The sequence below is a fragment of the Taudactylus pleione genome, unplaced genomic scaffold (genome assembly GCF_031769625.1).
Source record: "Taudactylus pleione unplaced genomic scaffold, aTauple2 ptg000451l, whole genome shotgun sequence".
Lineage (NCBI taxonomy): Eukaryota > Metazoa > Chordata > Amphibia > Anura > Myobatrachidae > Taudactylus > Taudactylus pleione.
In genome coordinates this window covers 9,044,122-9,069,524 of record NW_028284853.1, presented here as the reverse complement: position 1 = coordinate 9,069,524, position 25,403 = coordinate 9,044,122, and the positions used below count along the sequence as shown (strand labels likewise).

Genomic DNA, 25,403 nt, shown 5'->3' with positions numbered 1-25,403 from the left:
ACAGATGGGGGTCCCACCCGTGTCACTTGAGCTCACGGATTTGGAGGAGCTGGCACAGGGGTGTGTGCAGGATGAGGTGTTGGGCGTGTCGAACATGGATACCGACATGCCAGACTTTGCGGCTCCTCATGTTGTCCCAGGTAAATGTTGTAATATAAACAACTCAGAAATGTGTTCTGTAAAATATCTAGATTATAATTTTACTCTTTTCTCTTTTTTCTCACAGAGACACAGGCGGATGAGTCTGCTCCAGAGGTGAGCTTTGGCCGCAGAATTTCTTCTGGCTCTACAGGGGAGGAAGCAGTAGATCCGGCTGGGGACCCTGTGGAAGACAGTCCAGGGCATTCCCCCTCGCAGGCAGTGGCCCTCCTCACTGATCTCAATCTCAATGTTAAAACGGATCAGCACACCGAGATTCTGCTGAGGATGGACGCCAATCTGCTACGGGTGGCGGACGCCCTGGAGGAAAATACTGCGGCCAACATGAGAATTGCAAATGCCCTGGTGGAAAATACTGGGGCCAACGTGAGAATTGCAAATGCCCTGGAGCAGCTCGTTCGCCAGCACATGTTGGAGCCGGCCTCCACCTCTGGCACAACAGGCATCCCTCAAAATGTGCATAGCCCTATGCCTAGTCCAGAGGCCACAACATCTGCCTCTGGCCAGCCAAAGGAGCTCCCGGCCCCGTTTGGCTCCCTCCAACCCCCGGCCAAACGGCCTAAAAGGCGATGACAGCACTGGCTAATTACCACACAATCCATCTCTGTGTTTGCCCCATATTCCTTCATGACAACAACCTCCCTCTCCTTTCTTGGGAATTGTTTTTATTTGTTTTTATTTTTTTAGTTTAAATGCCACTTATTTTGTGTGTGTGTGGCCCAAATCATTTTGAACATTTTTTACCTGAAAATAAATATGTTTATGGAAAAAATTGAAAATTAAAAAACAAAAATGGACACAATCATTTAATAAAATTATGATCAAAATCGGCAAAATTCTATTGTTGATTTATTCCAAAACTGGTTAAAAGGTAATCCCTCAAACAAACTTAGAAACAATACAACGGAAATAGAAACATTTAATTTTTTTTTTAAAAACAAGGGTTAAAAAAAATTCATGAGTTTTAATTAACGCTTATCAAAAAACAAAAGGACGATTGGTTTCTTGTCCCCAAAAAAATTATGAAAAAAAAATGCGTACAATATTGTTTCCCTAAAAAAGAAACACTTACAAATATTTTAAAAGCCCCCAAAAATAAAAAACCATTTGTTAGCTAATTGATTGTATGACCCAGAAATTAGCAGCTGAGTAGTTCACCTGCATTCGGTTTTTAGCTACTAAAAAAGGTCTATTTCCTAAACACCTTACAAGCAGTTTTGCAATTAAAAGATGATTGTTTTTGTGGCCTCAATTGATAAATCGCTACACCATCGATGAGCCCAGGGAAGTACGAAGAGACCATCATCATTGCGGTAGACTATACCAGACCACAAGCTGAGCGAGCAGTCTTAATGGAAATTGTATGAGACAGTGATGTATCACTTGTTCCGTTCACATTTGGCGCTCGCACAAAATAATTTATGTACGCCCAAAAAACGCCTCGACACACCTGCGTTTTTCCATCTCTACCCCGGTCACCACCCCAAAACGGACAGTTCTGTCAATCACATTTGATATGTCACTTCCTGTTCGCTTTGTCTACGATCGACTGAAAAATTACCGCAATCAGACGTACGCACATGCGCACTGTTACACCGACGCATGCGTGGTTGGACAACATCGACGAGCGGCCGCTTACGAGCGGCTCTGAATCAGGCCCTCTATCAATACAACCCTCTACTTCGCTGCTTCGGTTTTTAAATTTGCAGCTAACTGCCAGTAGCTATTAGAATTCCCAGTCTATACATTGTTAAAGCTCATGACCAGGGATAATCACCTCTTCCAGCAAACATTGGCCCTCATTCAGAGCCACTCGCAAACAGCAGTACGCTCGTTGCGTTCCGATGTTGACTAACCACGCATGCGTCGGTGTTACACTGCGCATGTGCGTACGGCAGATTGCGAGCTTTTTATCTGTCGTTCCTAAAATAGCGTACAGGAAGTGACATGTCAAATGTGATTGACAGAACAGGGCGTTTTTGGGTGTTGACGGGGGTGGAGATGGAAAAACGCAGGCGTGGCGAGGCGTTTTTGGGGCGTACATACATTAGCAGATGCGAACGTCAAATGTGTTCGGACCGTCACATACGTCACTGGAACATCCTCTTTCCCTTCAAAATGCTCGCACAGTTTCGGGTCTGGATTACTCGACCACATTGGCGATGGCCTTCTCCTCCGTCCCGGGACTCCACGATGTTGCAGCGATTAATCGCGGGTGGTCACAAAAGCAATTAGTGTTGTATTGAAAACCGGCTTGGTATGTGTTTGGAAAGCAGTTTATTGGGATAGCACAAAACCGTACGCAGGTGGAAATCATACCTGCTAATGTCAGGATTACACAATCAATTGGCGTACATTTTTTGGGGTTTTTTTTGGCCTCAATTTGTTGTTTATGGCCTATTGTGACAATAATGTCATCATGTTTTAATTAGCTCCCCTTTTTTTTTTTAATGTGCAATTTGCATCGTTATGTGTTTTTTTAAACGTTCCTTCAAGAGGCCTTTTTTTTATACAAATGAAATGGTTTTTGGTGTCCTTTTTTGCCTTTAGGGCCAGGATTAAATGTAACCCATTTGTCCAATAATGTCACAATACAATGTCAGATTTTTTTCATAAATTTATTGTTTAAACACAAACCAATTGGCATAATATTTTTTTTTAGTTTTTCTGCCAAAGATACTTTTTTTCAAAAATAAATAATCAATAACTGATAACATAAACGTACAAAAATAACTTAAAAACATTTCACAAGAAAGGAGAGGGAAGTTTTGACCAGAAAGGAATATGAGCCAAGCACAGAAGGAGTGTGGGAAAAGTCGCCATTGCTGTCACCGTTTTTTCGCCCGTTTGGATGGGGGAGGGTGGGCGCCAGACCGGGTCCGGGATGCCATCGGGCTGGCCTGTCCAGAGGCAGATGTTGTGGCCTCTGGACTAGGCACAGGGCTAGGCACATTTGGAGGATTGGCTGATGTTGTGCCAGAGGTGGAGGATCCTGATGTTCCGGCAGGAAGGGAGGTCGGCTCCACCATGTGCTGGCGAACGAGCTGCTCCAGGGCATCGGCGATGCGGATGTTGGCCCTGGTATTTTCCGCCAGGGCCTGACCAATGGTCACGTTGGCCGCAGCATTTTGCTCCAGGGCCTCAGCCACCCGTAGCAGACTGGCGTCCATCCTCTGCAGAATCTCCGTATGGAAATCCGATTTGAAATTGAGTTCTGTGAGGAGGCCCACTGCCTGCGAGGGGGCACGCCCTGGACTGGCTTCTGCAGGGTCCTCAGCCGGATGTACTGGTTCCTCCCCTGCAGAGCCAGCAGAAATTCTGCGGCCAAGGCTTCCCTCTGGAGCAGACTCATCCGCCTGTGTCTCTGTTGGAAAAATGAGAAAAGACTCACATTAGAATCTACATATTGGCACAATAGCATTTCAGAGTTGGTGACATCACAATACTTACCTGGGCCAACATGAGGAGCCGCAAAGTCTGGCATGTCCGTATCCATGTTGGACACGCCAAACACCTCCACAGGCTGCACACACCCCTGTGCCAGCTCTTCTAAATCCGTCAACTCCAATGACACAGGGGTGGGACCCCCACCTGTCCCCCTTGCATGCCTAGCCCTGTCCGCGAGTTTTTGCTTTAGGCGATATTTGAAGTCGCCCCATCTGTGGTGAAAAATGGAAGCCATTATCCTTTGGTTTAAAATGGTGTTTGTTTTTAGGGGGGGCAAGGGTTTACTTACCGCCGGTTGACATCCCGGGCTAGACGGACATAATCACCCACCGTATTGACAGCAACGGCTACCTCTTCCCACATTCTCCACTTCTGGCTTAGACTCATATTCCTGTCTGCCTGTGGCAGGATGTCCACACACTTCTGGATCAAAACCTCCATCTCCTTTCTTGTGAAATGTGGCTGCCTTTTTTTTTTGGCCGCTTTGGCCGGAATACTGGGCCCAGCAGCCTCTTCCATGTCATCCTCCTCACCTATTTGTGTAAATTTACAGAATTCACAAAATCACAACTTGCCTCATCTTATGTTTCAAATTAATCGTTGATAGAAAATGCATGAAAGACTTACCGCCTGACTCTTGGGCATTTTTTCCCTGGTCTGTCGCCATGTCTGCAGTCCAAACAAGAAATACACCAGAATTTGAATGTGTTTTCGTGACGTATTTATACATGCGTCCTTATTTTGCGGCCGCATCATTGATTGTGCGGCCCTATGATCCCTCCTTAATTTGTGCGGGAAACGAAACACTATTTATGGCTTGGTGTGTCTCAAGTCGAGGTGGCGTTTTTGGATTGTTGGAGGTTATCTTGGCTGGAGTTTATTGATTGTGTAGAAAGGAGTTGGAGGTTGGAGAATCGTTTGTTGTTTAGATTTGCGTTTTTTTTTCCGTTATCTTTGTTGGTTTATATTTTTGGGACCTCGTTTGTTGATTTGGTAAGTTTTGTGAAGTCTAACTTTTGTTCAATTGTTGTTTCATTGTGTTTTGTATATTTTGTAATTTTTGGATACCTAATTTATTCTATTTTAGATTTTGTTTATTTTCGACCCCAAAGACCTTTTGATTTTGCATCTTAGATATTTGCTCTTGGTAAGTCCATTTTTTATCTTGTATTAGCGAACTAATTAGCGCATTTTTAGTAGTTACTCTTGTGACTTGTATTAGCGAACTAATTTGCGCATTTTTAGTAGTTACTCTTGTGACTTGTATTAGCGAACTAATTAGCGCATTTTAAACAGCTTAATAATCATTCTAACTTTTTGATGGTTTAGCTTTCGCTTTTTGAGCCAACATTTCGACCCGTTTTGATGTACTGTGTTAAATGTCGCTTTGCGGTTTTGCTAAATGGGTGTTTGGCATATTTGAACTTTGGTCTAGCACAAAATGTATCCACAAAAATGCACAGAGTGAAATGTGTCAAGTAATTTTGTTGTTTATTTTCAGTTTGGACGTATCATGACAATACCCCGGCATGTAAGCAGCAATGGATGGTATCATCAAGCTAAGTTGTTTTAATATAGTTTGGGGGTGGGTCAAAAGCCTTACTTTTAAATTTTGGAATTTCAGGTTGATCTGGGGAGGATTGTTCTGGCCATGCTCCCGGAAGCCGACCAACCTCAATCTCATCCCAGGCGTAGGCATCGTAGGCATGCAAGGCCCCAGATATTTCGAACACGTGTCACCCTTTTTGGAATGCCCGATGATGAGGTTTTAAGACGCTACCGTCTACCTCCCAAAATCATCATAGACACTCTCTCATTAATAGAAAGTGATCTTGAGCGGCAAATTGACAGTCCAACAGCAATACCACCACTGACGCAATTTATGGCGGTGTTACATTTCTGTGCCTCAGGATCGTTTCAAACAACGGTGGGAATAGTGGCGGGCATCTCCCAATCCTCCTTTTCCCGGATCCTGAGGGCAGTGATGGAGGCACTTTTCAAGCACCTCCATCATTTTATTCAAATGCCTTTGGATATGGGTGCCCTTAGTGTGGCCAAGGCCAATTTTTACCAAATAGCTGGCTTCCCACACATCATAGGGGTTGTGGATGGTACTCACATACCACTTCAGCCTCCAGCACGGCTGGAGGCAATATTTCGAAACAGGAAACACTATCACTCCCTGAATGTAATGGTGGTATGTGATGCCTCCCTCCAGATCCTGTCCCTGAATGCTAAGTTACCAGGAAGTGCACATGACTCCTTCGTCATCCGGCAATCAGGGATATGGCAGAAATTAACCAACCTACAAGCTGGTGATGCGTGGCTTCTGGGTAAGTGGAGACCTTTAGTACATAACAATGTTAAGCTTGATACACAGTGTTCCTGATGTTGTCTCTTATTTTTCACAGGAGACAGTGGATACCCTTGCATGTCCTGGCTGCTCACTCCTTATTTGGCTCCCATACCAGGCCCACAAAGTGAGTATAATTCTGCACTTACAGCCACCAGGCAAGTGGTGGAGCGCTGTATCGGCCTTTTAAAAGGCCGATTCAGATGCCTCCACCGCTCTGGTGGCGAGCTCATGTATTTGCCGGATATGGTGTCGAAAATTGTGGTCCTGTGTGGGATATTTCACAACATCGCCATAAGGAGTGGTGTCCCAATGCAGCCAGAGAATGCCTTACCTGAGGATGGCCCCCCCGAGGTTGGTCGGAGGTCAGTATGTGGGGGGGCCATACGCGATGATGTGGTGGCGATTTTTTAGGTAAGTTTGACCCAAACTACAGTGTTTATACCTAATGTGTTTGTGTTTGTTTGCGAACATCTAATTTATTTATATTTTTTCACCATCTTCTGTTTGTTCACATAATCTTTGCCACTCCAACGCTCACTACTTCCTGCTACCCTTACCAAACCTGGATCTGGTGATTTTGTCCATATATTCTGGAACCCATATCGCAACGCCATGTTTGTGGAATCATGTTGGCATGGTCCTTCGTCAACCAGTTCTTGATTGTTTTTTTTAATTAAATATTTTATTTGTATGTGTTGTATTTGAGATTATCACTGTTTTTTTGTTTTGGGACTGACCACTTTGGTTTCTCATTTATGTTGTGAATAAATGTTTGGAGAGTGAAATGGTCTTCCTTTTTTTGGACGTTAACAGCAAGTGGAACCAGGTTAACACACCTTACAATTGACTAAGGGGTAATCCAGTACTGACACCAGTTGATGTAAACTGAAATATGTTTGCAGGTTCCCAACCCACACCAAAAGGAAGCCTGTCCAAACCTTTGGATTTTGAAGATTGGCCTAAGCAGCTTGCACACCAACTAGGAACCTGTAAAATGGCGAAATATCTAATTGACACTACACCCAAAAAGGGAAATGACATTGTTACTGTTATGTGTTTCTTGTGGCTGTTTAACATACAAATACAAAATACAATCTAACTTTTAAAAAATGGAAATCCGTGCAGGAACAGTCTACTTATGTCAGGGAAAACTATTTGTGTTTTAGAAAAAAAGAATGAGCCAGAACGTATATTAGAACTACAAAATTTATTTACAAAACGAAAAAAAAAAAAAAAAACTACTGGCGAAGGATGCCAGACAGCCGGTCAAGGGTCACAAGAAGGCCAATTACATGTTGGCGCATCTGGCCAACACAATCCTCCACCTCTTGACGACGCCTCTGTTCCTCTGTGGGTGAGAAAAGTGTGTGGATTAATAAAACAATACTGAATCCACATTAAAAAAACAAAAACACGAAATCACTCCTAAACCGAAAAAAAACAAAAAAAAACAAAAAGGGGGTGCTGGCAAAAATACAAGGCCTATGTACAAATTCACACAGGTGTGATATGTGTATGTTGAAATCAGCAGGAAGAGGTAAAGGCAAACTGCTAAATCACCAAAAGTAAACCAAACAAGCACGAATAAAGGCACGACACATGATTACATACAAACAGTTTGTGGTTAAAAAAAATGAGAAATAAAAACATACCGGGAGCCAAAACGGGAGCTCCGGAAGTCCCTCCATGTTCCTCCTCGGAGGAGCCTTCATTCCCCAAAGAACGGGGAGGGGTAATGATGGACTCCGGGGAGGGGGTAATTGGAAGAGGGGTGGGTGGAGGAGAGGGGGAAGTGGGACGGAGGGGAAGGAGGCCCGACAGTTCCGGGAGAGGGTCTGGGAAGGCTGGGGAGGAGTGGGGTATAGGGGAAATATTTGGGGTGGAGTGTTGGCTGGGGGTTGGGGATAGTGGCCGGGAACGCCGTCTGGCCGGACGGTGACGGCGTAGTCTTGGCTATCCTCCTAAAATATGTCAAACAAATTGAGGCTAGTTTCTGGGCAAATCCGGGGCCCAAATTAAAAAAAAAAAAACAGCAACAAAAAACATGCAAAAAGGAGTAGAATGAAAAAAACAGAAATAGAGGGAAAACAAGCACACGCTGATATGAGGACAAATAATTAATAGGACAGACAAGAAAACATGCACACGCAGATATGAGGACAAATAATTAATAGGACAGACAGGAAAACATGCACACGCAGATATGAGGACAAATAATTAATAGGACAGACAGGAAAACATGCACACGCAGATATGAGGACAAATAATTAATAGGACAGACAGGAAAACATGCACACGCAGTTTGCCCCACAAACACAAACATGAAAACCACAATACATAACACTTACTTTCAACGATCTGCATGTGAAAGCATGCCAGCAAGCGGGGCGTTCGCCGTTGCAGGTCTGACCACCTGCGCTCAAGCTGCCCGATGTTGCGGCGTGAACCCATCGACCGCAGGCGGGACCGTGCCTCCGCATACGCGGAGCGCTTCTGCCGGTTGGTGATGGGTGGAGGCTGGCTGGTGATCCGCCTATCCATCACCTCCGTAAGCACCAGCAGCTCGCGCCTGGTGAATGCGGAGGCTCTCATGATGGCAATGGAGTTTTTCATACAAAACATTTTTGATAAAGTGTGGCCAAAATTTCTGATTGGCTAATGTATTTTGGAAATTAACAGGAGCAATTTTATTGGTTAGTGTATGAGTCATGTGTTCAACAGGGCCAGAAATCTCTGGAGAGTTATGATAGGCTTGATGCAGTGACATGCGTTTGCAAATTTAAATAAAGAAATGAACCCCGGAAAATATGCGGGGATCCACAGCAATAGAACAATTGTTTAATTGTGGTTCACATGTTTTTTGAACAATAAAAGCGAATGTTCCATCCGTACGTATTCTGCGGGTAAACACAAACACGGACAAGAGTAAAGTTTCTTGCATTGTGTTGAAAAAAAACAAACAATTAAGCTAATTGATACATTGATTGGCATGATACGATTGAGGGAGGTAGGCAGAATAAAGGAGCAGGTAATCGACATCTGACAAGGCCACTTCCGGTTTCACTTGTGCGTGCGTTCCCTTCAAGCCATTTCGGGGATGTACGCTCGCTATTTCGCACGCTCGTTAGTTAGAGGAGGGGTCGCCTGAGTTTAGGGAGGAATTTTAGATGCGAACGAAAATACGAGCGAGCCATTGAATTTAAATATTTTTGTACGTACGCCTAACGTACGTGCGCCCGCTTGCGAGTGGGTCTGAATGAGGGCCATTGTCAGTTACAGGTAAATACATAGGAACATTTTCTATATAGGATTTTACAGGGTTTATAGCATTTGGTAGCTCAGCAATTAGCTAAGACTGGAAGTGGGAGGAGTAATGAGTAGAGGGGAGGAGTCAGGAATAATTCTTAAACTGCCAACCAACGCTACATACAAGAAAAGTGTAGATCCGCCACTGAGTGGCAGCGTGAGGGTTGTCGCTATATCCTACTTGCCAGAAAGGACCTTCTTGACGTCATGTGCTGGGCGGGGTCACAGGCAGCGGTAGGAGTCGGAATGATGATCATGGTGACTGCAGAGGACGGAAATTAAGGTGCTTTGCCCGGGCATCTGTGCTGTGTGGTGGCTCTGGGTGGCTGGCGAGTGCAAGCGGGAAGTAAGGAGAGATGCGGGCTGCACCTGGTGGCTCTCTTTGGCTGGCTGACTTACTTTGCACAGAAGAATATATGTGGTGCGCACAGAAAAGAGGGAGGTTGTTGGCGCTAAGTGTACTCAATAAGGGAGGGAGAGGTGCCCAGTTAGGTGGGGGGGGGGAGTAAGGGGTGCCCAGAAAGTGGTTGGGAGCCAAGTATGCACAGTAAGTGGTTGGGTGCTAAGTGTGCCCAGTAAAGGAGGGGTGTGCTAAGTGTGCCCAGTAAGGTAGGGAGTACCCCTTCAAAATGTTGCTATGGGGCCCATTAAGTTCTAACTACGCCCCTGGCTGCGGGCTCATGATTACATCTTCTCAGGCCCGTCAAGAGTCGCGCCAGGTCCCGGTAAAAAAAGGGGGCATGACCTAATCGCGGGGTTGTGTGGTCATGCCCCCTTAGGTAAAAAAAAGTTTTGCAGCGCCGCTTACGCTGGTGATGGGGGCGCAGTGGGCCCCCTCAGCCAGTCGCATAACCAGTGGGGGGCGCGATCAGCTTGATCGCTCCCCCCACAGGCATAGGAGACCGCTGTGGCTGCTTTTCAGCAGCCACGAGCAGTCTCCCATTGTAGCCCAGCACACAGCAGCGTGTGCTGGGCTGCTGTGATGTAAGAGGCGGGGAGCGGTGCTGGACCGGGCCCCTCCACCAAGCCCGGGCCCGCTCCCCCCCCCTCTCGGCGCCCCTGCATGCTCTTAGGTCCTGATTCAGAGGCGCTCACTATTTGTGAGCGCTCGCTCTGAATCAGGGCGGGACTTAAAGGCTTAAAGGCCGCTCGCTAAGCTGTGGGTGACCACCCACAGCTTTAGCGAGCGGCCTGGCGGTGGTTGCGATTATCGTGAGCATCGGGCTTGCAACGAGACCATTGTGGTAGGGTCTCGTCCACCTCAAGCCCCAGTGAACTTCCTGCTCTAATAGAGCAGGAAGTTCACTACTGACATCACTGGTGATGTCAATAGGGCCGCCCACAAACGGCAGGCATTCCTTCAGGAACGCCTCCGTTTGTCCAGCAACCCCCCCTGCACGCCTACAAAATGGGGCGAGCTGTCAATCACAATCGACAGCCGCCCCATCTTGTAGGGAGTCCCGCAGCGAGTGAAAATTCACTCGCTACGGGGCTCACACATGCACAGTACTGCGCGTGCGCACTGCCCGGCCATCAAATGGCTTGCGAGCGCTGTGCGCTCGCGAGCAAGTCTGAATCAGGCCCTAAATTCCAAAGGAGAGCGTGACCCTGCAATGGATGATCTGTTGAATTGTGAATTTCTCGTTGTTGCAAACGGTGTTGCCAGGTTGTGGAATTTATCCCATTTTGTGGGACTTTTAACACCAAAAACAGCGTTGCTTTCAGTCTATTGAGTCTATTTTACTAAGCAGTGTTAGGAGACAGAGTGAAAAGTGATAAGGTGCCAGCCAATCAGCTCCCAACTGTCATTTTTCAAACACAGCCTGTGAGATGACAGTTGGAAGCTGATTGGCTGGCACCTTATCACTCTGTCTCCTCACACTGCTTAGTAAACAGATCCCTATATTTTTTACTTTACTTTTAAAGTCACCGAATGGATGTTACATTTCCTTTTCACACAAAATAGCAAGGTCAGTCCCAGGCAAATCGGGATGGTTGCTCACCCTACTGGGGTCATTTATGGATAGCATTCCCTCAGCATTGGGTGATTGATGGCCTCCAAAGGTTTAAACATCATACCTGAGCCGGGGTTGGGTCCCATTCTCGACCAGGGCCCCTGGCAAGTACTATCTTGACCAACCGTGTGGTAGTTATAGCCCTGATGCCTGCATTTAAAATATATAGTTAGCAAGTACAGGACATCACGTTAATTGCACTTTGAATAGCTAAGCAGAATCTACATACATACATACATACATACAGATCAGACATAAATCGCCTTGTGCACACTGTATAGCATTGTGTGTGCTTTAAAGTGCGATCAGACATGAATTGCCTTGTGCACAATTCAGCACCGTGCTTTACAGTGCAGGGTTGATTGCAGAGAGTACCACTGTGTTATGAGAGGACATTCCCGGCAGATGCTGAGCAGGGAGCTCTCTGTGTGGGCGTGGCTAGTGTCTGACATGGGGCGTGCCTATGCAGATAGGGGGCGCGGCCAGGTGACGCGCGGTGCGGCGGTGAAGAAGCTGCAGCAGCTGTGTGTACAGCAGCAGCCAGTGCGCCCGGGGAGACCGGACCGGAGACACTGAGCATTGCCGCAGCATGGCTGACCCCGCAGGGTGCGAGGTGGAGGACAACGCCAGCCCCTTCGCCAGGAAGGGGGCCCTCAGGCAGAAGAACGTGCACGAAGTGAAGGACCACAAGTTCACCGCGCGCTTCTTCAAGCAGCCCACCTTCTGCAGCCACTGCACCGACTTCATCTGGTGAGACCGGGCACCGACCTGCTGCTGGGCATCATGCTTCATCATGTGTAGCCTGTGTTCTGCTCCGGGGGACTTTCATGTAGTGTGCGATGCTCATTTGCCATAAGCCCCTTTAAATTGCAATTGCATCCACTTGTCAAATGTGCCAGGCACCTCTCATTGTTACTGTGCACTTTGTTTTATAACTTGAACCATTAGCTGCTGGATTCAGGTAGTGCCCCACATGCATGCTAGTGCCTGCCCTACAGCCACACTAGTGCCTGCCCTGCAGCCATACTAGTGCCTATAGTGTTTTTTTGTTTTTCATTCTGGGTGATCATTGTGACCAGGACCTATATTGTTTATTGATTGACTGGTGCAATAAGCTGTGTTTTCTGGGACTGCAGGGGTCTGCACTGCAGGCACATCCTGGCAGAGGGGTTGTTTGACAGGCAAGGGATGGGGATGATGCAGTGTTAATGAGTCTCCTGCAAGAAAGTGTCTAACTGATAACACCAGGTTCCTGGTACAAACACCCAACACACAGGAAACTATGGTGAGGCTGCACTGCATTGCTCATAGATTCCATTGTCACCCATCCTTGACATTGCTGCTGGGAAACTATCCCATCATCGCTATCCCTGTGGTGTTGGGGAGTCTGCAGTGTAGCTGATGTCAATGAATGGTGCTGTTAGGGAATCTAGCATAGACTGCATCAATAACACAGGTATTGTGGTTCAGGCAAGGGATTTGTACAAGATTGTTGTTTGACGCTGCAGCATTAGATGGCTAAGAAAGCCCTCTAATAACTAACAGAGCCTACATGTATGGGATGTCCCTTATGATGACAGTCGCTCAGTGAAATGAATACGCCAAGCTTTGCTGTTCTAGCTCTTGCAAAGATACAACTCCCTAAATACACAGGTGACCAATAATGAGGGTTATAGTTCAGCAGCCTCTACACACTGATACCGTGCTAGTGTATTGGCAACATTTCTACGTAGTTGACGCCTTATTGCTCTGCATTGCAGACCCCAGTATTTGAGAAAACAGCTCAAGGAAGTTGTAGAAGTGATCCATAATAATTTGCTATCCTCACCAGCGTTTTTTACGGTTTAGTCTTCATTTCAATATCCACATTGCTTCGTTCAAGAGACCCCAGGGCTGATAAAACTGGATTTTTACACTTGTTTGCTGGCTTCCTGCCTACACTCTGTAGATGTTGTTGTTTTTATCTGTCTCCTGCTCTAGATGCATTTTTACTGTGTTCTGCTTTCAGTGGTATTTTCTTTTAAACCGTAACAGACCCCTACATGTTTTCACCATGTCTCTGCACGTCTGCTGTGTTTTATCACTGTCCCTACTCAGCACTGTGTTGCTATTCCTATGGCATGGCTGTAGTCCGGGCTTAGATTAAGGGGTCATTCACATATGCCCTGGGGAAAAATGGATAAAATAATTGTGTGTTTTACTGAGGTGTTTTAGGATCCGCTGTAAAATCTTTAACTCCTGATCTGACACCCTGAAACTAGTGGTATTGACTGTAATGGAATTTTGTTTGTATCTTTACCGTGGTGGGTAGTTATGTGTTCTGTCTGCGTGTAAGGACGCCTACCTCTTTGTGACACTGTGCTTATGTCTCTGTGATGTTCTGTCTTACACTATTACCTTTACAGTTTGCTTTACTGTAGATGTACTCATGTTTATTTATCACGTCCAATAAGTGACTGTAGGGGGCTGTCTATATTTTATTTATAATGGTTATCTGTCACCATAATGCTAGGAATACATTTGTAAAATATGGTTACTCAGAGCCTGATTAAGCCCTAGAGATGGTCATCGAGTAATGGTGGTGTTGCCGCTGTTGCATGATAACCATTCAATGGTATAACCATTGAATGGTTAGTTACTGCGTATGCGCAGTGGACCTCGGAAGTTCATGCTTGCGCAATGGAGCTCTTCTGTGGACACCGTAGAATGGATGACTTCAGCCATAGGGAAAAAAGCATACAATGTGGGTAACCATCGCAATCCCAACATTGAATATAAAAATAGATTTCAATCGAAACAGGATAATTGATGGTTACCAACCATTGGTTTAGGACGGCCAATGGGCTGTAGTCAAGACATTTGTTAGAGACCCTTCTTCCACTGCTCTTGTCATAAAGCCTCTGCGTGAAAACTGGTTAGTGTAATCCCCAGGCCTGTACCTTCCCTCCGATCAGCAGCTAAGGCAGGCTGGAAATTGTAGTCTAACAACAGCTGAAGGGAGCCACAGGTTTGACAGGCCTGGTGTTATGCTTGCCCCTGTAGTGTACATTGGGCCCTAAACTAGAGCCAAACTGGCCTTATGGATGACCTGGCTCTGTGGTCACTACAAGTTAAAGGCTCACTTGTTTTCTGCCTTTATACTTAAGTCTGTTACACCTTCATAAGTTATTAGTAGGGACGGCCATCGATGGGCCCATCGGTGATTACCATCAATGGCACAAAAAACATCTGTGGTGAACCATTGATGGTTTGCACCCCCTCGATGGCCACTGCTGCTAGAGTTAGGACGGGCTGCTGGTCAATTGAAAATGGGGGCGGGGCTAAGCTCCATCCTGTTAAGATAAAGAGAAAAATTTGTCAGCCAATCATTAATCGATGGCAGAGAACCAATGGTTCTCTGCCATAGATGGCAAAAATAGTTGAAATCAGCCAGCCAGATGATTTGAAAACATAGATGGCCATCCCTACTTATTAGTGTAGTGCAGAGGTTCCCAAACGTGGTCCTCAAGGCTCCCCAACAGTTCAGGTTTTAGAGAGATCCATGGTTGAGCACAGGTGGTTAAATCAAATTGACTGAGGTACTAATTAAGTCACCTGTGCTTAACAATTGATCGCTCTAAAACCTGAACTGTTGGGGAGCCTTAAGGACCACATTTGGGAACCTCTGGTGTAGTGAATGGTGAGCTTCGCAAGCAAACTTCATAACCTTGTAACAGCAGCTAAGTAGAGGGCGATTGTTTATGTCTCTGTCTATAATCCGCCGTCTCCTTCCAGAGCCCTCCTGTTAGTCTTGGTTATATGTAACAATCCTCTCACTATACAGTATCTTGGGTCACGGCCTGTTGAACGGGGAAGGGTGTGACATCTTTGGACAGAGCATGAGTCTGAAGGTCAACAAAATGCTGGAAATACAAGTTTTTGGGTTTGTTCGTAGCTAGTACAGAACGGTATCATAAGACTATGTCTAGCATATGGTTTCTGCTGTACTTGGCACAATTAAGCAAATAACCTTTTGGGTTAATTGGAATAAAATGCTTTCTTTTGGATGTTCCGCAGAGTAAATCCTTTTTATTTAGGTCACTAACATATTGTTCTAAAATAAAAATGCTTAAGATGCAATATCTACACAGAGCTTATACGGGCTATCGCAGAAAGTATAATTTATTTTAAGACATTGTTGTGTCCATTGATTGACCCTCTCCTTTTGTTTTTCATGTGATCTTGTTTTGCAGGGGTTTTGGCAAGCAGGGATTCCAGTGTCAAGGTTAGTGTTCTTCCACCTTGCGAATATTAATGCTGGATGTGTAGGGGGTGTAGGAGAATATTCCCTTTTGCAAAGCTGCCATCCTGTGATTTATTGACATATTCCTGTGGCTGTGTTTAGAGGCATCTCCTTGCAAGGGAATCTCCTGCTGCTAGTAATTATGCAATAGATAATGATGATTAAAAAAAAAAGGCTCTGGGAGCTTTATTTGTGATTTCAAATGTATCTGCGTTTACCGTATCTGTAAAATATCAAACGCGTTAAACATTTTTTTTAAGAGAATTATTTTTTGTGTAGTTTTTTTTTTATTTTTTTTCCTTCTCCCAATCCATCTCATTGTAATCCTCCATACTAATACTGTCCACCTTTTTATCATATGATAGAATTGCTTTCTTGGGAATGTGTATTTCGTCGTGACTGTCAGTCAAAGTGATTGAAATATTGACTATTATAAAATCTCTTCTTTTAAATAGATGATTTATACATCTGCCAGACTTTTTCATACATAGAATACAATTTGTGGAACCCCATAGGTCTTGTGTATTCGGGGGTATGTTTTTGGGATAAGAGAGAGATTTGCATTTTTGAGAAACCTTTGCATTCCCTCGTCCTGCTGGTAAGGGTCTGAAATACGGATTGTATAGGGGTTGTAAACATTCCTAGCAATATATACTGGCTATGTTTCCGGTTGATAGTCTTCAGTAAGCAGGCTTCCTTTTTGAAAATTATTGCAATCGGCACCACTAAAAGACTACCCTGTGCTAGATCACCAAGATTTGTGTCTTCGTTCTTCTCCTATAGAATAGAAAACAACCAAACTACAGAAATCAAATATAATTTTGATACAGTTTAAATAAAATTTTTATCTTCAAAGTGTTACTTGCTATGGTACCCAATGATCTTAGTGACCGGTGGTTACAGTCCTGTTTTATCGAAATCACCACCAGCGTCTTAAACTCCGCATTTGATGTGTGTGTGGTCTGGTTTATGTTTTTAGTAAAGCAAAATATTACCCGAAATCAAATTCAGTGAAGACATTTGAATTATTTTTGGAATTTGAACGGTTTGCGAGAGTGGCTTCGCGCTAGTCAGCAAATATTTGAGAATATAAAACTGACCGAAGTACTAAATATTACAAACCTATTTTATGTCAGATTTTTTTTTTTTTTCATTTTAAATACACAGCTTTATTTACTAGACAATGTACATTGCACCATAAAGTACAGCACACAATAAATTGATAATATTGATCAAGTGAATTTGGATAATTGCATGAAATGACTTACAATATTGGATGTATTATTGCATGTTTGCACTTTGTTAGTTTTCATTCTAGCACCCAGCATCTGTCACAACCCATGCAGTTAGTTCCTCTTTCCTGCCTGGGGTGTCGCGCTCTGGTGCTTCTAGCACGCTTTGGTCTGTATTTGAGCAGTTTATTGCATCAGCTGAGTGTGCTAGAAGCACCAGAGCATAGAGCAACACCCCAGGCAGGAAGGAAGAACTGCATGTGTTGTGACAGGGTGCTAGAATGAGCCGGATTCATACAGTAGATGCATTCCATATTGATGTTGGACGCAGTAGAGCATTTTTTTTTTGGGGGGGGGGGGGGAGGTAACAGGGTGGTTAGAAAATGCAGGTAGGTTGGGATCGTTTACTGGGTGTGCATTAATGAACCCTTGCAAAATCGTCCACAGCGTCAGAGGCCTCGACGTATCATGCCGAGACGGCATAGGCTAGCTCAGAGGTTCCACGTGCGGCCGATGTTTTCATTCTTTTCACTGCTGTAAATAAGCTGTGGATTTGAGACTCCCTGAGGTTGACCGTGGCTGAGTTAGCATATTTTTGCAAGTGCGCTGAATTTGAGAACGCAGTCGCAACGACCATTGCACGCATCTCTGAATCATGCTCTAATGCTGCTGTTTTAGGCCGTGCATCACTTAGGACTAACGTAATGCTGCAGGGAAGAGTAAGTGAAACTCATAAATGCCCATGTGTCCTATAGTTCCTAGTTCCAAGAGATTTGTAAAGCACTGTAGCTGCCAGTTATGAGAGAAGTTTGGATTGCATTAGCCTTCAGCTTTATTCACCTTTTGTGAGTGAGGAACCTCTGCAAAATGTATCCAATCCAGATCAGGCCAGACATGGCTGCCATTGTACGCAAAAGGGTGCAACCCGTGCTGCTGAAGAAGGACAGAAGCAAAACCTTAGCTTGGCTGCAGCCGTGCACTGTGTGCGTTATTCAGGGATTATTGCCAGCACTGGCAGTGTTACCTAGGCACAGGGGCCTACTCGCAGCGGGGATACTTAACTCCGGAGCAATTCATTATTGCTCCGGTGTGGGGACAGCAGCTCTGAAAAGCAGCTGTCCCCGCGATTAGTAGCGCAGCTACAGAAGCAGCTGTGTTACTTACCTGTCCCCTGTCGCCGCTTCAATACTCATCCGACGGGTGTTCAGTGAGGAGGTGGCGGAGGGATCGGCTCGGATCCTTCTTTGCATCCCCGGAACTCCTTCCAATAGAAAGGAACGGGGCTACGAGAACAAGCTCCACCTGGGGATGTCGCTTGCTCCTGCAAATTTGCTGAATATCAGGTGGTCCTGTTCGGACCCCGTTTCCGCATGGCTAATGGGCCATTTATCATTTGATGAATAGGCCCCCATATATTTTCCCATGCACATCTCTTCCTCCAGGACAGTGAAATGCCCGTGCGCTGTTTTATGACTACAGTGCCTTTTGTCTTGTCTCTATATTTGCATACAGTGAAGTATATGCTACAACAGAGTGGGTCCTTGTTTAGCAGAAATTGAGCAATCCTGCAATATCCAACCTGCATGCTCCTGTATAGGTAGTGATTGGCTTCAGATGTGCGCCTCCTCTAGGAATGTGGGTAGGTTTAACCCCTGCTGTCCTGAGTAAGGTAGATGCCCCGGAGTGTTACAGGCTGCGCTTCTGTACTTGTTAGGAAGCGCAGGGTTAATTGCATATCCTTTTTAAAAATGCATATAGGAGGATTAATAGAAATTCACAGATCAAGGGAGTTCATGATCTGCAAGCTCTTCTGGATGCTGCTGGTGAAATGATGATGTGTACTGTGATAGCAATCACGCCTGGCCCTTGTTATCTAAGCAGTGCTATTCTGCTGTATAATTGATGGAGTATCACACCAAGGAGCTTTTATAGTAACTGCACTGATCCACCTATACAAGATCGGGTTCCATATGATAAATAAGGGCAATAATGATACAATGTAAATAATATGAATTATTATAATACCTTTTCTCATATTAACCAACCGTGCGGTACCACTTCTGCTTTGTCTGTGGAGTATAATTATTAATTTCGTATAGGCCTGCTAATTTTTATGTGTAATCAACCTGATGCTTCTATTGTCTCTGTTGTGTTTTCTCTGTACATATAACTATTTGCCCCATTCTCTTTCTTGAAAATGTGTTTTAATTTCATATTCTTTGACCTCTGCGCTGTAGTATAGACCTACATCTTTTGGAATACGTGTGTGAAGTAATTCACAGTATTTCTTCTGTATTTACACCAGCAGTACCACTTACTTTAATATATAAGCTGATTGCTACTCTCAATATCCTTTTCCCTTTCTTATACCAATTAGTTTTTAATGCACAATGCTAATATATGCAAGCTCCTGTAAAAAAATAAAAATAAAAATCTAGATCTACAGTCACTTGTGATGTCATAGCTTATAATTGTGGAGTGCTGATGTCAGTGCTCACTTTTGTATTATAAGGAATAACCTGCTAAGTACTGTAAATGATCACTATGCTAGGTGCCTTGCGTAGGCAGATATCTATGCATCGTAAGTTATGTAATGCACACGGGTGCATGTGACTGTGTCCTCAGTAAGTAAGTTAGGAGACCTGGTGCAATGCGCCTTACAATCTAGGATCACCAAGGCTGCTGTGCGGAAGCCTAAAGGGGAGGCCTTTCTCTCAGCGTGGGCCACAAACTACACTGAGCAAATCAAGATAAGGCTGGAAGCAGATAACGTGTTGCTGTTGGTTGACTCAGATGTTTTACCCACATACCACAAATATCCGTTCATTAAGAAGTGACAGGCGCATCATGAGATGCATTGAGGAGCGTTACAGGAGGGCCTTAAGTGAAAGTGGCCCTGAAGTGCTAATGGTCACGGAGTCATCATGATGGAGGTGAACTTGCACGGATGTGTCCAAGCTACACACTCTTCTTGCTACTTTCCAGTAGCTGGCTGGTGAGGGCTGTGTCACATAGCAGCCACACTTGTCACTTTGCGTCCCAGGACAACGGAATCTGTTCTACTGAAAAGTTTCCCTATGAATGACTGTTCTGGTTCAGCTGCTTCCTCCCCTTTCTGTTGCTGATCTGTCTCTGGTGGAGATGTATCAAGCCGTGGAGAGAGCGAAAGTTCCAATAGATCTAGCACAGCCTGTAAATGATAACTTGACACGTCTCCCCCTTATGTGTTATCTCCCCAATTTTGTTTTAGAGCCATCATATTTCCTCCTCCCCTCCAGTACCTGACCTATAGCCTATCCCTGCTCAGGCTCCAATCTGTTCCTCTTTGGACTCCTCCATTACAATGCCTGTAATCTTATGAGGTCACACTCACATATTGCATAACTGCCATAGACTCTCTAATCTGTTCTGTCTGCTTCCTTCCACTTACTGGCCTCCACTCTGCACCCTCCTTCCCTTCTTCCAGCTTCATGTTGGCCACATGCTTCCTAGTATTGGCTCCGTATGTACTTTTATATCTAAAGGGTGAAATCTATTCCTTACTGGAAGCCTCAAGCTGAGAGTTTTATTAATGGATGGAGCAGCAGCACAGAGCATATCAGGAGATGAGTGATGTGTGCAGGGCTGCATGTGGCAGGAGCAGTTTTACCATATGCAGAACTCGTTGCCTATGACAAATGGTGCTCCAGCCAATCAGCTCCCAACTGTCATTTTTCAAACGAATGACCAATTTTAAAACTTGTTGCATATGATAAGTCGTTGATAAATGAGCCCCTAGGTTATATAGTAGAAGGAGCAGGGTCCCTCAGCAGCACAGATTATATTTGGAGATGAGTGATTATGTCATTAAAGACAGGGGCATTTACATGATATAGGGGTCTGTTTACAAAGCAGTGTTAGGAAAAGTGATATGGTGCCAGCCAATCAGCTCCTAACTGCCATCTCACAGGCTGTGTTTGGAAAATGACAGTTAGGAGCTGATTGGCTGGTACCTTATCACTTTTCACTCTTCACTTTTCACTTCACCTAACACTGATTTATAAATCAATCCCATAAGGAGGTGAATGGATGAAATGAGAAGCCACAGACTAGAAGTTATATACTGGAAGGAACAGGATGATCCTGCAGCACAGAGTATATCAGGAGATAAGTGATGTGTCTGTGTGGACGGGGCTGTTTGTGACTATTTAGTGTCATGATGTGAGGAGGGGGATGTAGGAAGTGGGCACCCACAGTATGAGAGCTGGATTGTGGAATCGGCCAAGTTCGACAAAAGCATAGAGTAGTGTTGTGAGGCTCCTGTCACACTGATGTCAGCAAATAGATACTCAGGGTCATTTACTAACCTTTTTCTGTAGCTATTCACGCGGTGCTTCGGTTGTAGAGCACCAGCTGTTTTTCACTAGTTTGTGGTGTCACAACTGTAAGCGGATGTTCAGTTACAGATAATTACTGGGAGTTGTGAAGTAGTTTGTCGTCTGAACTCATGCTTAACCCCTTCAACTCTGGCATGAATATTACCCAGGGTGATATTCAAAGGGATGATGTCCAAGACTTCTAAAACTGGAATGCTCCTGTGACTTGAGGTGTGCTCTGTCCACAGACGTCACCTATTGTTCCATTTTGGATGAACTCTACAATTAGAACAAGTCAATTAGGTAGCTATTGCCAGTGGCAACAAGAACGGGACTTTCCCTTGGAAGAGAGAAAAAGCACACGTGGCACCCTAATTGTGTAGGTTTGGCTCCCAAGGCATATTCAGGAGAACATCCCGAAAGTACATTCACATTCAGCGATGACAGATAATGAATTGTGAGTGGCTGTATAGTATGGATCCAGCAACTGACCACAGAGACTATAATGTTTATCTTGAGACATACAGAAAATTGTTAAATAAAGAATATATCAAAAGAATATAAAAAAAAAAAAAATTATGTTTTTAGATATATAAATACAGCAAATATAATGCAAGCAAACAACTAACTAAAGTATATAAAAACCGCATAAGTTCTTTTTTTTAAAAAAAACAAAACAAATTAACAGCAGTTTAGAAATATATATATATTTTTTATTCTACGGGGGAGTTGTGTATAACTGGGTGGTAATGCTGGGCGGTACAGTACTGACTTCGGTGCTATTGGCTGGTGCATGCTAGGTATCATTAGCCCCAGACACCCCACAATATTTTAATTTAAGGAATACGCATGAGATGTCTCATTCGCCAATTTTTGCACTGCACTAGTTTACTGTTGGTGGTGAATTAATCTGTTTTATGGCATTTTAAGACGGTATGAATGGGAAGAGGTTATGTAATCAGGAAATTGCAATAGATACGATTGTGTGTTTTTTGTTAGACATTGTCGGCAACGTTTTGTTATTTTCACAAGAATTCAGCCGACTATTTATAGAAACAAACTCGGCCGGTTTACTCTCAATAAGCATTGCCTTTTACCAGGTTTCTAACATGACAGTTGTGCACCTCCTAGGAAAGTTGTGTAAGGGCCACCGTGTAACACTCATCAGTAAGAAACTTGCATAAGTGAGTGGCTGTCTGTCCGTTTACTTTCTTAGTTTAACGTGCGCTAGACGCATCAAACAGATGACAGTTAGGAGCTGATTGGCTGGATCACCATTATCATACGTTTTAAAACTCCTTGCTTATGATAAAACTCGTTGATAAATGGGCCCCCTAGTTTTGTAGTGTAACATTCAGGGGATATATTGAATTAGCTGCGGGGTTTACCCCACGACTAATTGCCGGCAAAAATCCCTGCGGCGCGGGGAAAGGCTATTCAATTAAATAGCCTTTTTCCTGCACCGAAAATTCAGGATTCGGACGCCGAAACCCACCGACTCTGTGTAAACTGCGGAATCAATAGTTTCTTTCCCAGCACGCGAACCCGATGTTGTGGGGGGTTTTGCGTGGAACTGCAAGGATCAGTCCGTCGGTGGGGACTTGCGCGGGGTAATCACCACGGGGTAATAGAATACATTTTTTTCTTTGGCCCGGATTATGAGGGTGCAGTTTTATTCGTGCCTTGCTTTAAAGCTAATGTTTCTAGTGCAAAGTACATGTACACTGACAATAACTGGGGCCTGGGGGTAGTGGATATAAACATTGGGCGGTATTCAATTGTTTCAACCCCTCTTTGCGCCCAACGGAGCTATTACCATCGGGCTCAATCGGCTGCAGACGCCGGCACTTCAGCTCTCACCCCTGGGGGGTGCGAGCTAACATGCACGAAAAGTGACCCGTTTGGGCTCCCAAACTGCACTTTTCGAGATCGCGCCCAGCTCTGTGGTCGGGTGTAGTTGTTTTACGCGGCTAAACCCGACCTCTTTGGGCGCGTTCAACGTGAAGATCGGCATAAATTGATTAGCGCCCCACGATCTCCCATCACTTTAGACGCGAGATCGCGCACGCTAAAACAATTGATTACCGCCCCTTGACTCTCTCGCAAGCTCCTTAGGCCATCCACCTTCCTGTGTGTGTGTGTGTGTGTGTGTGTGTGTGTGTTAACGTTTGTTTACGTTTGTTTATGTGAGTAACAACTCCGTAAAGTCACTTATGAATGATCCTCTGGGAATTGCAACCTATTTGCCTGTACCATGAGAATATTAAGTATCGGCCCCCTCAATAGGTATAATACTGCTCTTCTAGTATTTACTATTGTGTTTCAATAAAGCATAACCAGGTTCACTTTTCTCTTTGACAGGTGTAATAGATATGTAGAGACTTACGATGTAACTTTATATGCGTGTTTATTGTATTGTTCCTCCGTTTCTGCTTTTACAAGATCTCAGTAAACCTTATTAGTCAGTACTTTATCATTTTAGATTAGTGTCGTTCAGGTGATTCCCAATACAATTGATTTTAATGCAGTTTCAAAAATTTTTTTTTTTTGTTTTGGATTTATTTTTTTTTTTAATACTTAAATTTAATTCCGTTAGCCCCAGGGCCATCTCTTCCATTGGGCTTGTTGGGCAGTTGCCCAAGGGCTCGAAGCTTGTAGGGCCCACAAACCCACCCCCATACAGCCGCGAGTATTCACCTCAGTCCCAGTTTCACTTCATCCGCCGGCTTCAGACCAGTCAGACAGAGTCTCTGCATGTGTGGGATGTCTGATGGGCATGCAGGAGGGTTTCATTTTATTGACCATTTACATTTTTTTTTTTCCCATGAATGGGTGGGTAGGGCTCCCAGTGCATTGATTTGCCCAGGGCCCAAGACAACCCTGGTTAGGCCTACAAGAATAATTTCTGCAGTGGCTGATTGATTCATTGGGAATGGGTATGATATACCGCCGGCCGCAGCCGATTCCCGTCAGCGGCAGCCCGACAGGAGCAGAGTTCGAAGCAGCGGAAGCCCGACAGCGCTGGAAATCCTGATCGTGGATGGGTAAGTATAGACTAACCTAACCTAACCCCCCTAACCCTCCTTAGGGGTGCCTAACCCTAACTACCCCCCTCTAAGTGCCTAACCCTAATCCCCCCTCTAAGTGCCTAACCCTAATCCCCCCTCTAAGTGCCTAACCCTAACCACCCCCTTCCCCGCCACCTAAACATAAGTCCCCCCCGGGGGTGCCTAACCCTCCCTCCCCCTAGCCTAACCCTCCCGGGGGGGGCCCTAAACCTAAATCCCCCCCCCCCCCCCCCGCGGCTGTCCGCTCACGGCGCCCGGCATCACTACGATCTTGATGCCGGGCGCCGGTCTTCCGGCATCGGGGAAATGCGGGCGTCTACATCTAGACGCCCAGCATTTCACCCATGCCGGGATAAGACAGTCGGGAAGCCGGCTGCCGGTATTTAGGCAGTCGGCTTCCCGATTGCTTCCCATTCATTGATTGACCTGATGTTTTATTATGGTGAAATGGGAGAGCAGGTTTTTTTGAAAATGACAATTGCATTAATAGTAAGGAAAAGGGAAATATTGGTATTAAAGTTTTTTGTTTTGTAGCAGCATGTAGAATTCATTTCACCTAAGTAACTAACGGCCTCCTAACTAGGAGATATGTGGGAGTACCCCCTTTTTGGGAGTACTCTCCTTCACCCGCACTGTCCACATTAACACAGTACGTTTTATATATAGTTGTTTAGACTTGCATTGTTGTGTTGTGTTACGGCGGGATGGTTTGATGAACGTTTTGGTGCTTTTCCTGTCGGATGGCCTATTTTGCGAGGCAATGAGTGGAAAACACAATGGCTGTGTCCATTGATAAGATGAATTCTGGGAGGTTTCTGCATAGGAACCCACCCGTTTCCTTCACTGTGCTGTCCACACAACGGAAGTGAAACCGATAACAAGAAGCTTAAAAGCTTAAGAACCTAATGTAAGTTAATGCACTGATAACAGCCCAGATAGGAGAGATAATGGAGTCGCCATACATTTATCAGTGGCTCAATGCTCTCTGAACTTGGATTTTGAGAGAACGGGTTCAAAGGAGCCTCTGCTTTAATTAATGAATTTTCAGATTTTTACAATTATTTATCAGTAGTCTCCAAGGACAGAGAAACAGATCTCTCTGGGAGGAACCCATATAATTTTTGCAAGGAATGGTAATTTAGCCTGGAATTACCTCCCTGTTCTATTTTAATAGCCCCATTTG

General features: G+C 44.8%; 1 protein-coding gene across 2 annotated transcripts in view; it reads left to right on the top strand.

Moving 5' to 3' along the window:
• Positions 1-11,773: 11,773 nt before the first annotated feature.
• The window catches only part of PRKCB (protein kinase C beta), a 226,648-nt gene continuing 213,018 nt past the window's right edge, over positions 11,774-25,403 (top strand). For both annotated transcript variants that reach the window (XM_088448218.1, XM_088448217.1), the window contains exons 1-2: positions 11,774-12,033; positions 15,516-15,547. In XM_088448218.1, the coding sequence (XP_088304344.1) occupies positions 11,873-12,033; positions 15,516-15,547 (193 nt within the window). In that variant the 5' untranslated portion in view covers positions 11,774-11,872. The remainder of the gene's footprint in view (positions 12,034-15,515; positions 15,548-25,403) is intronic.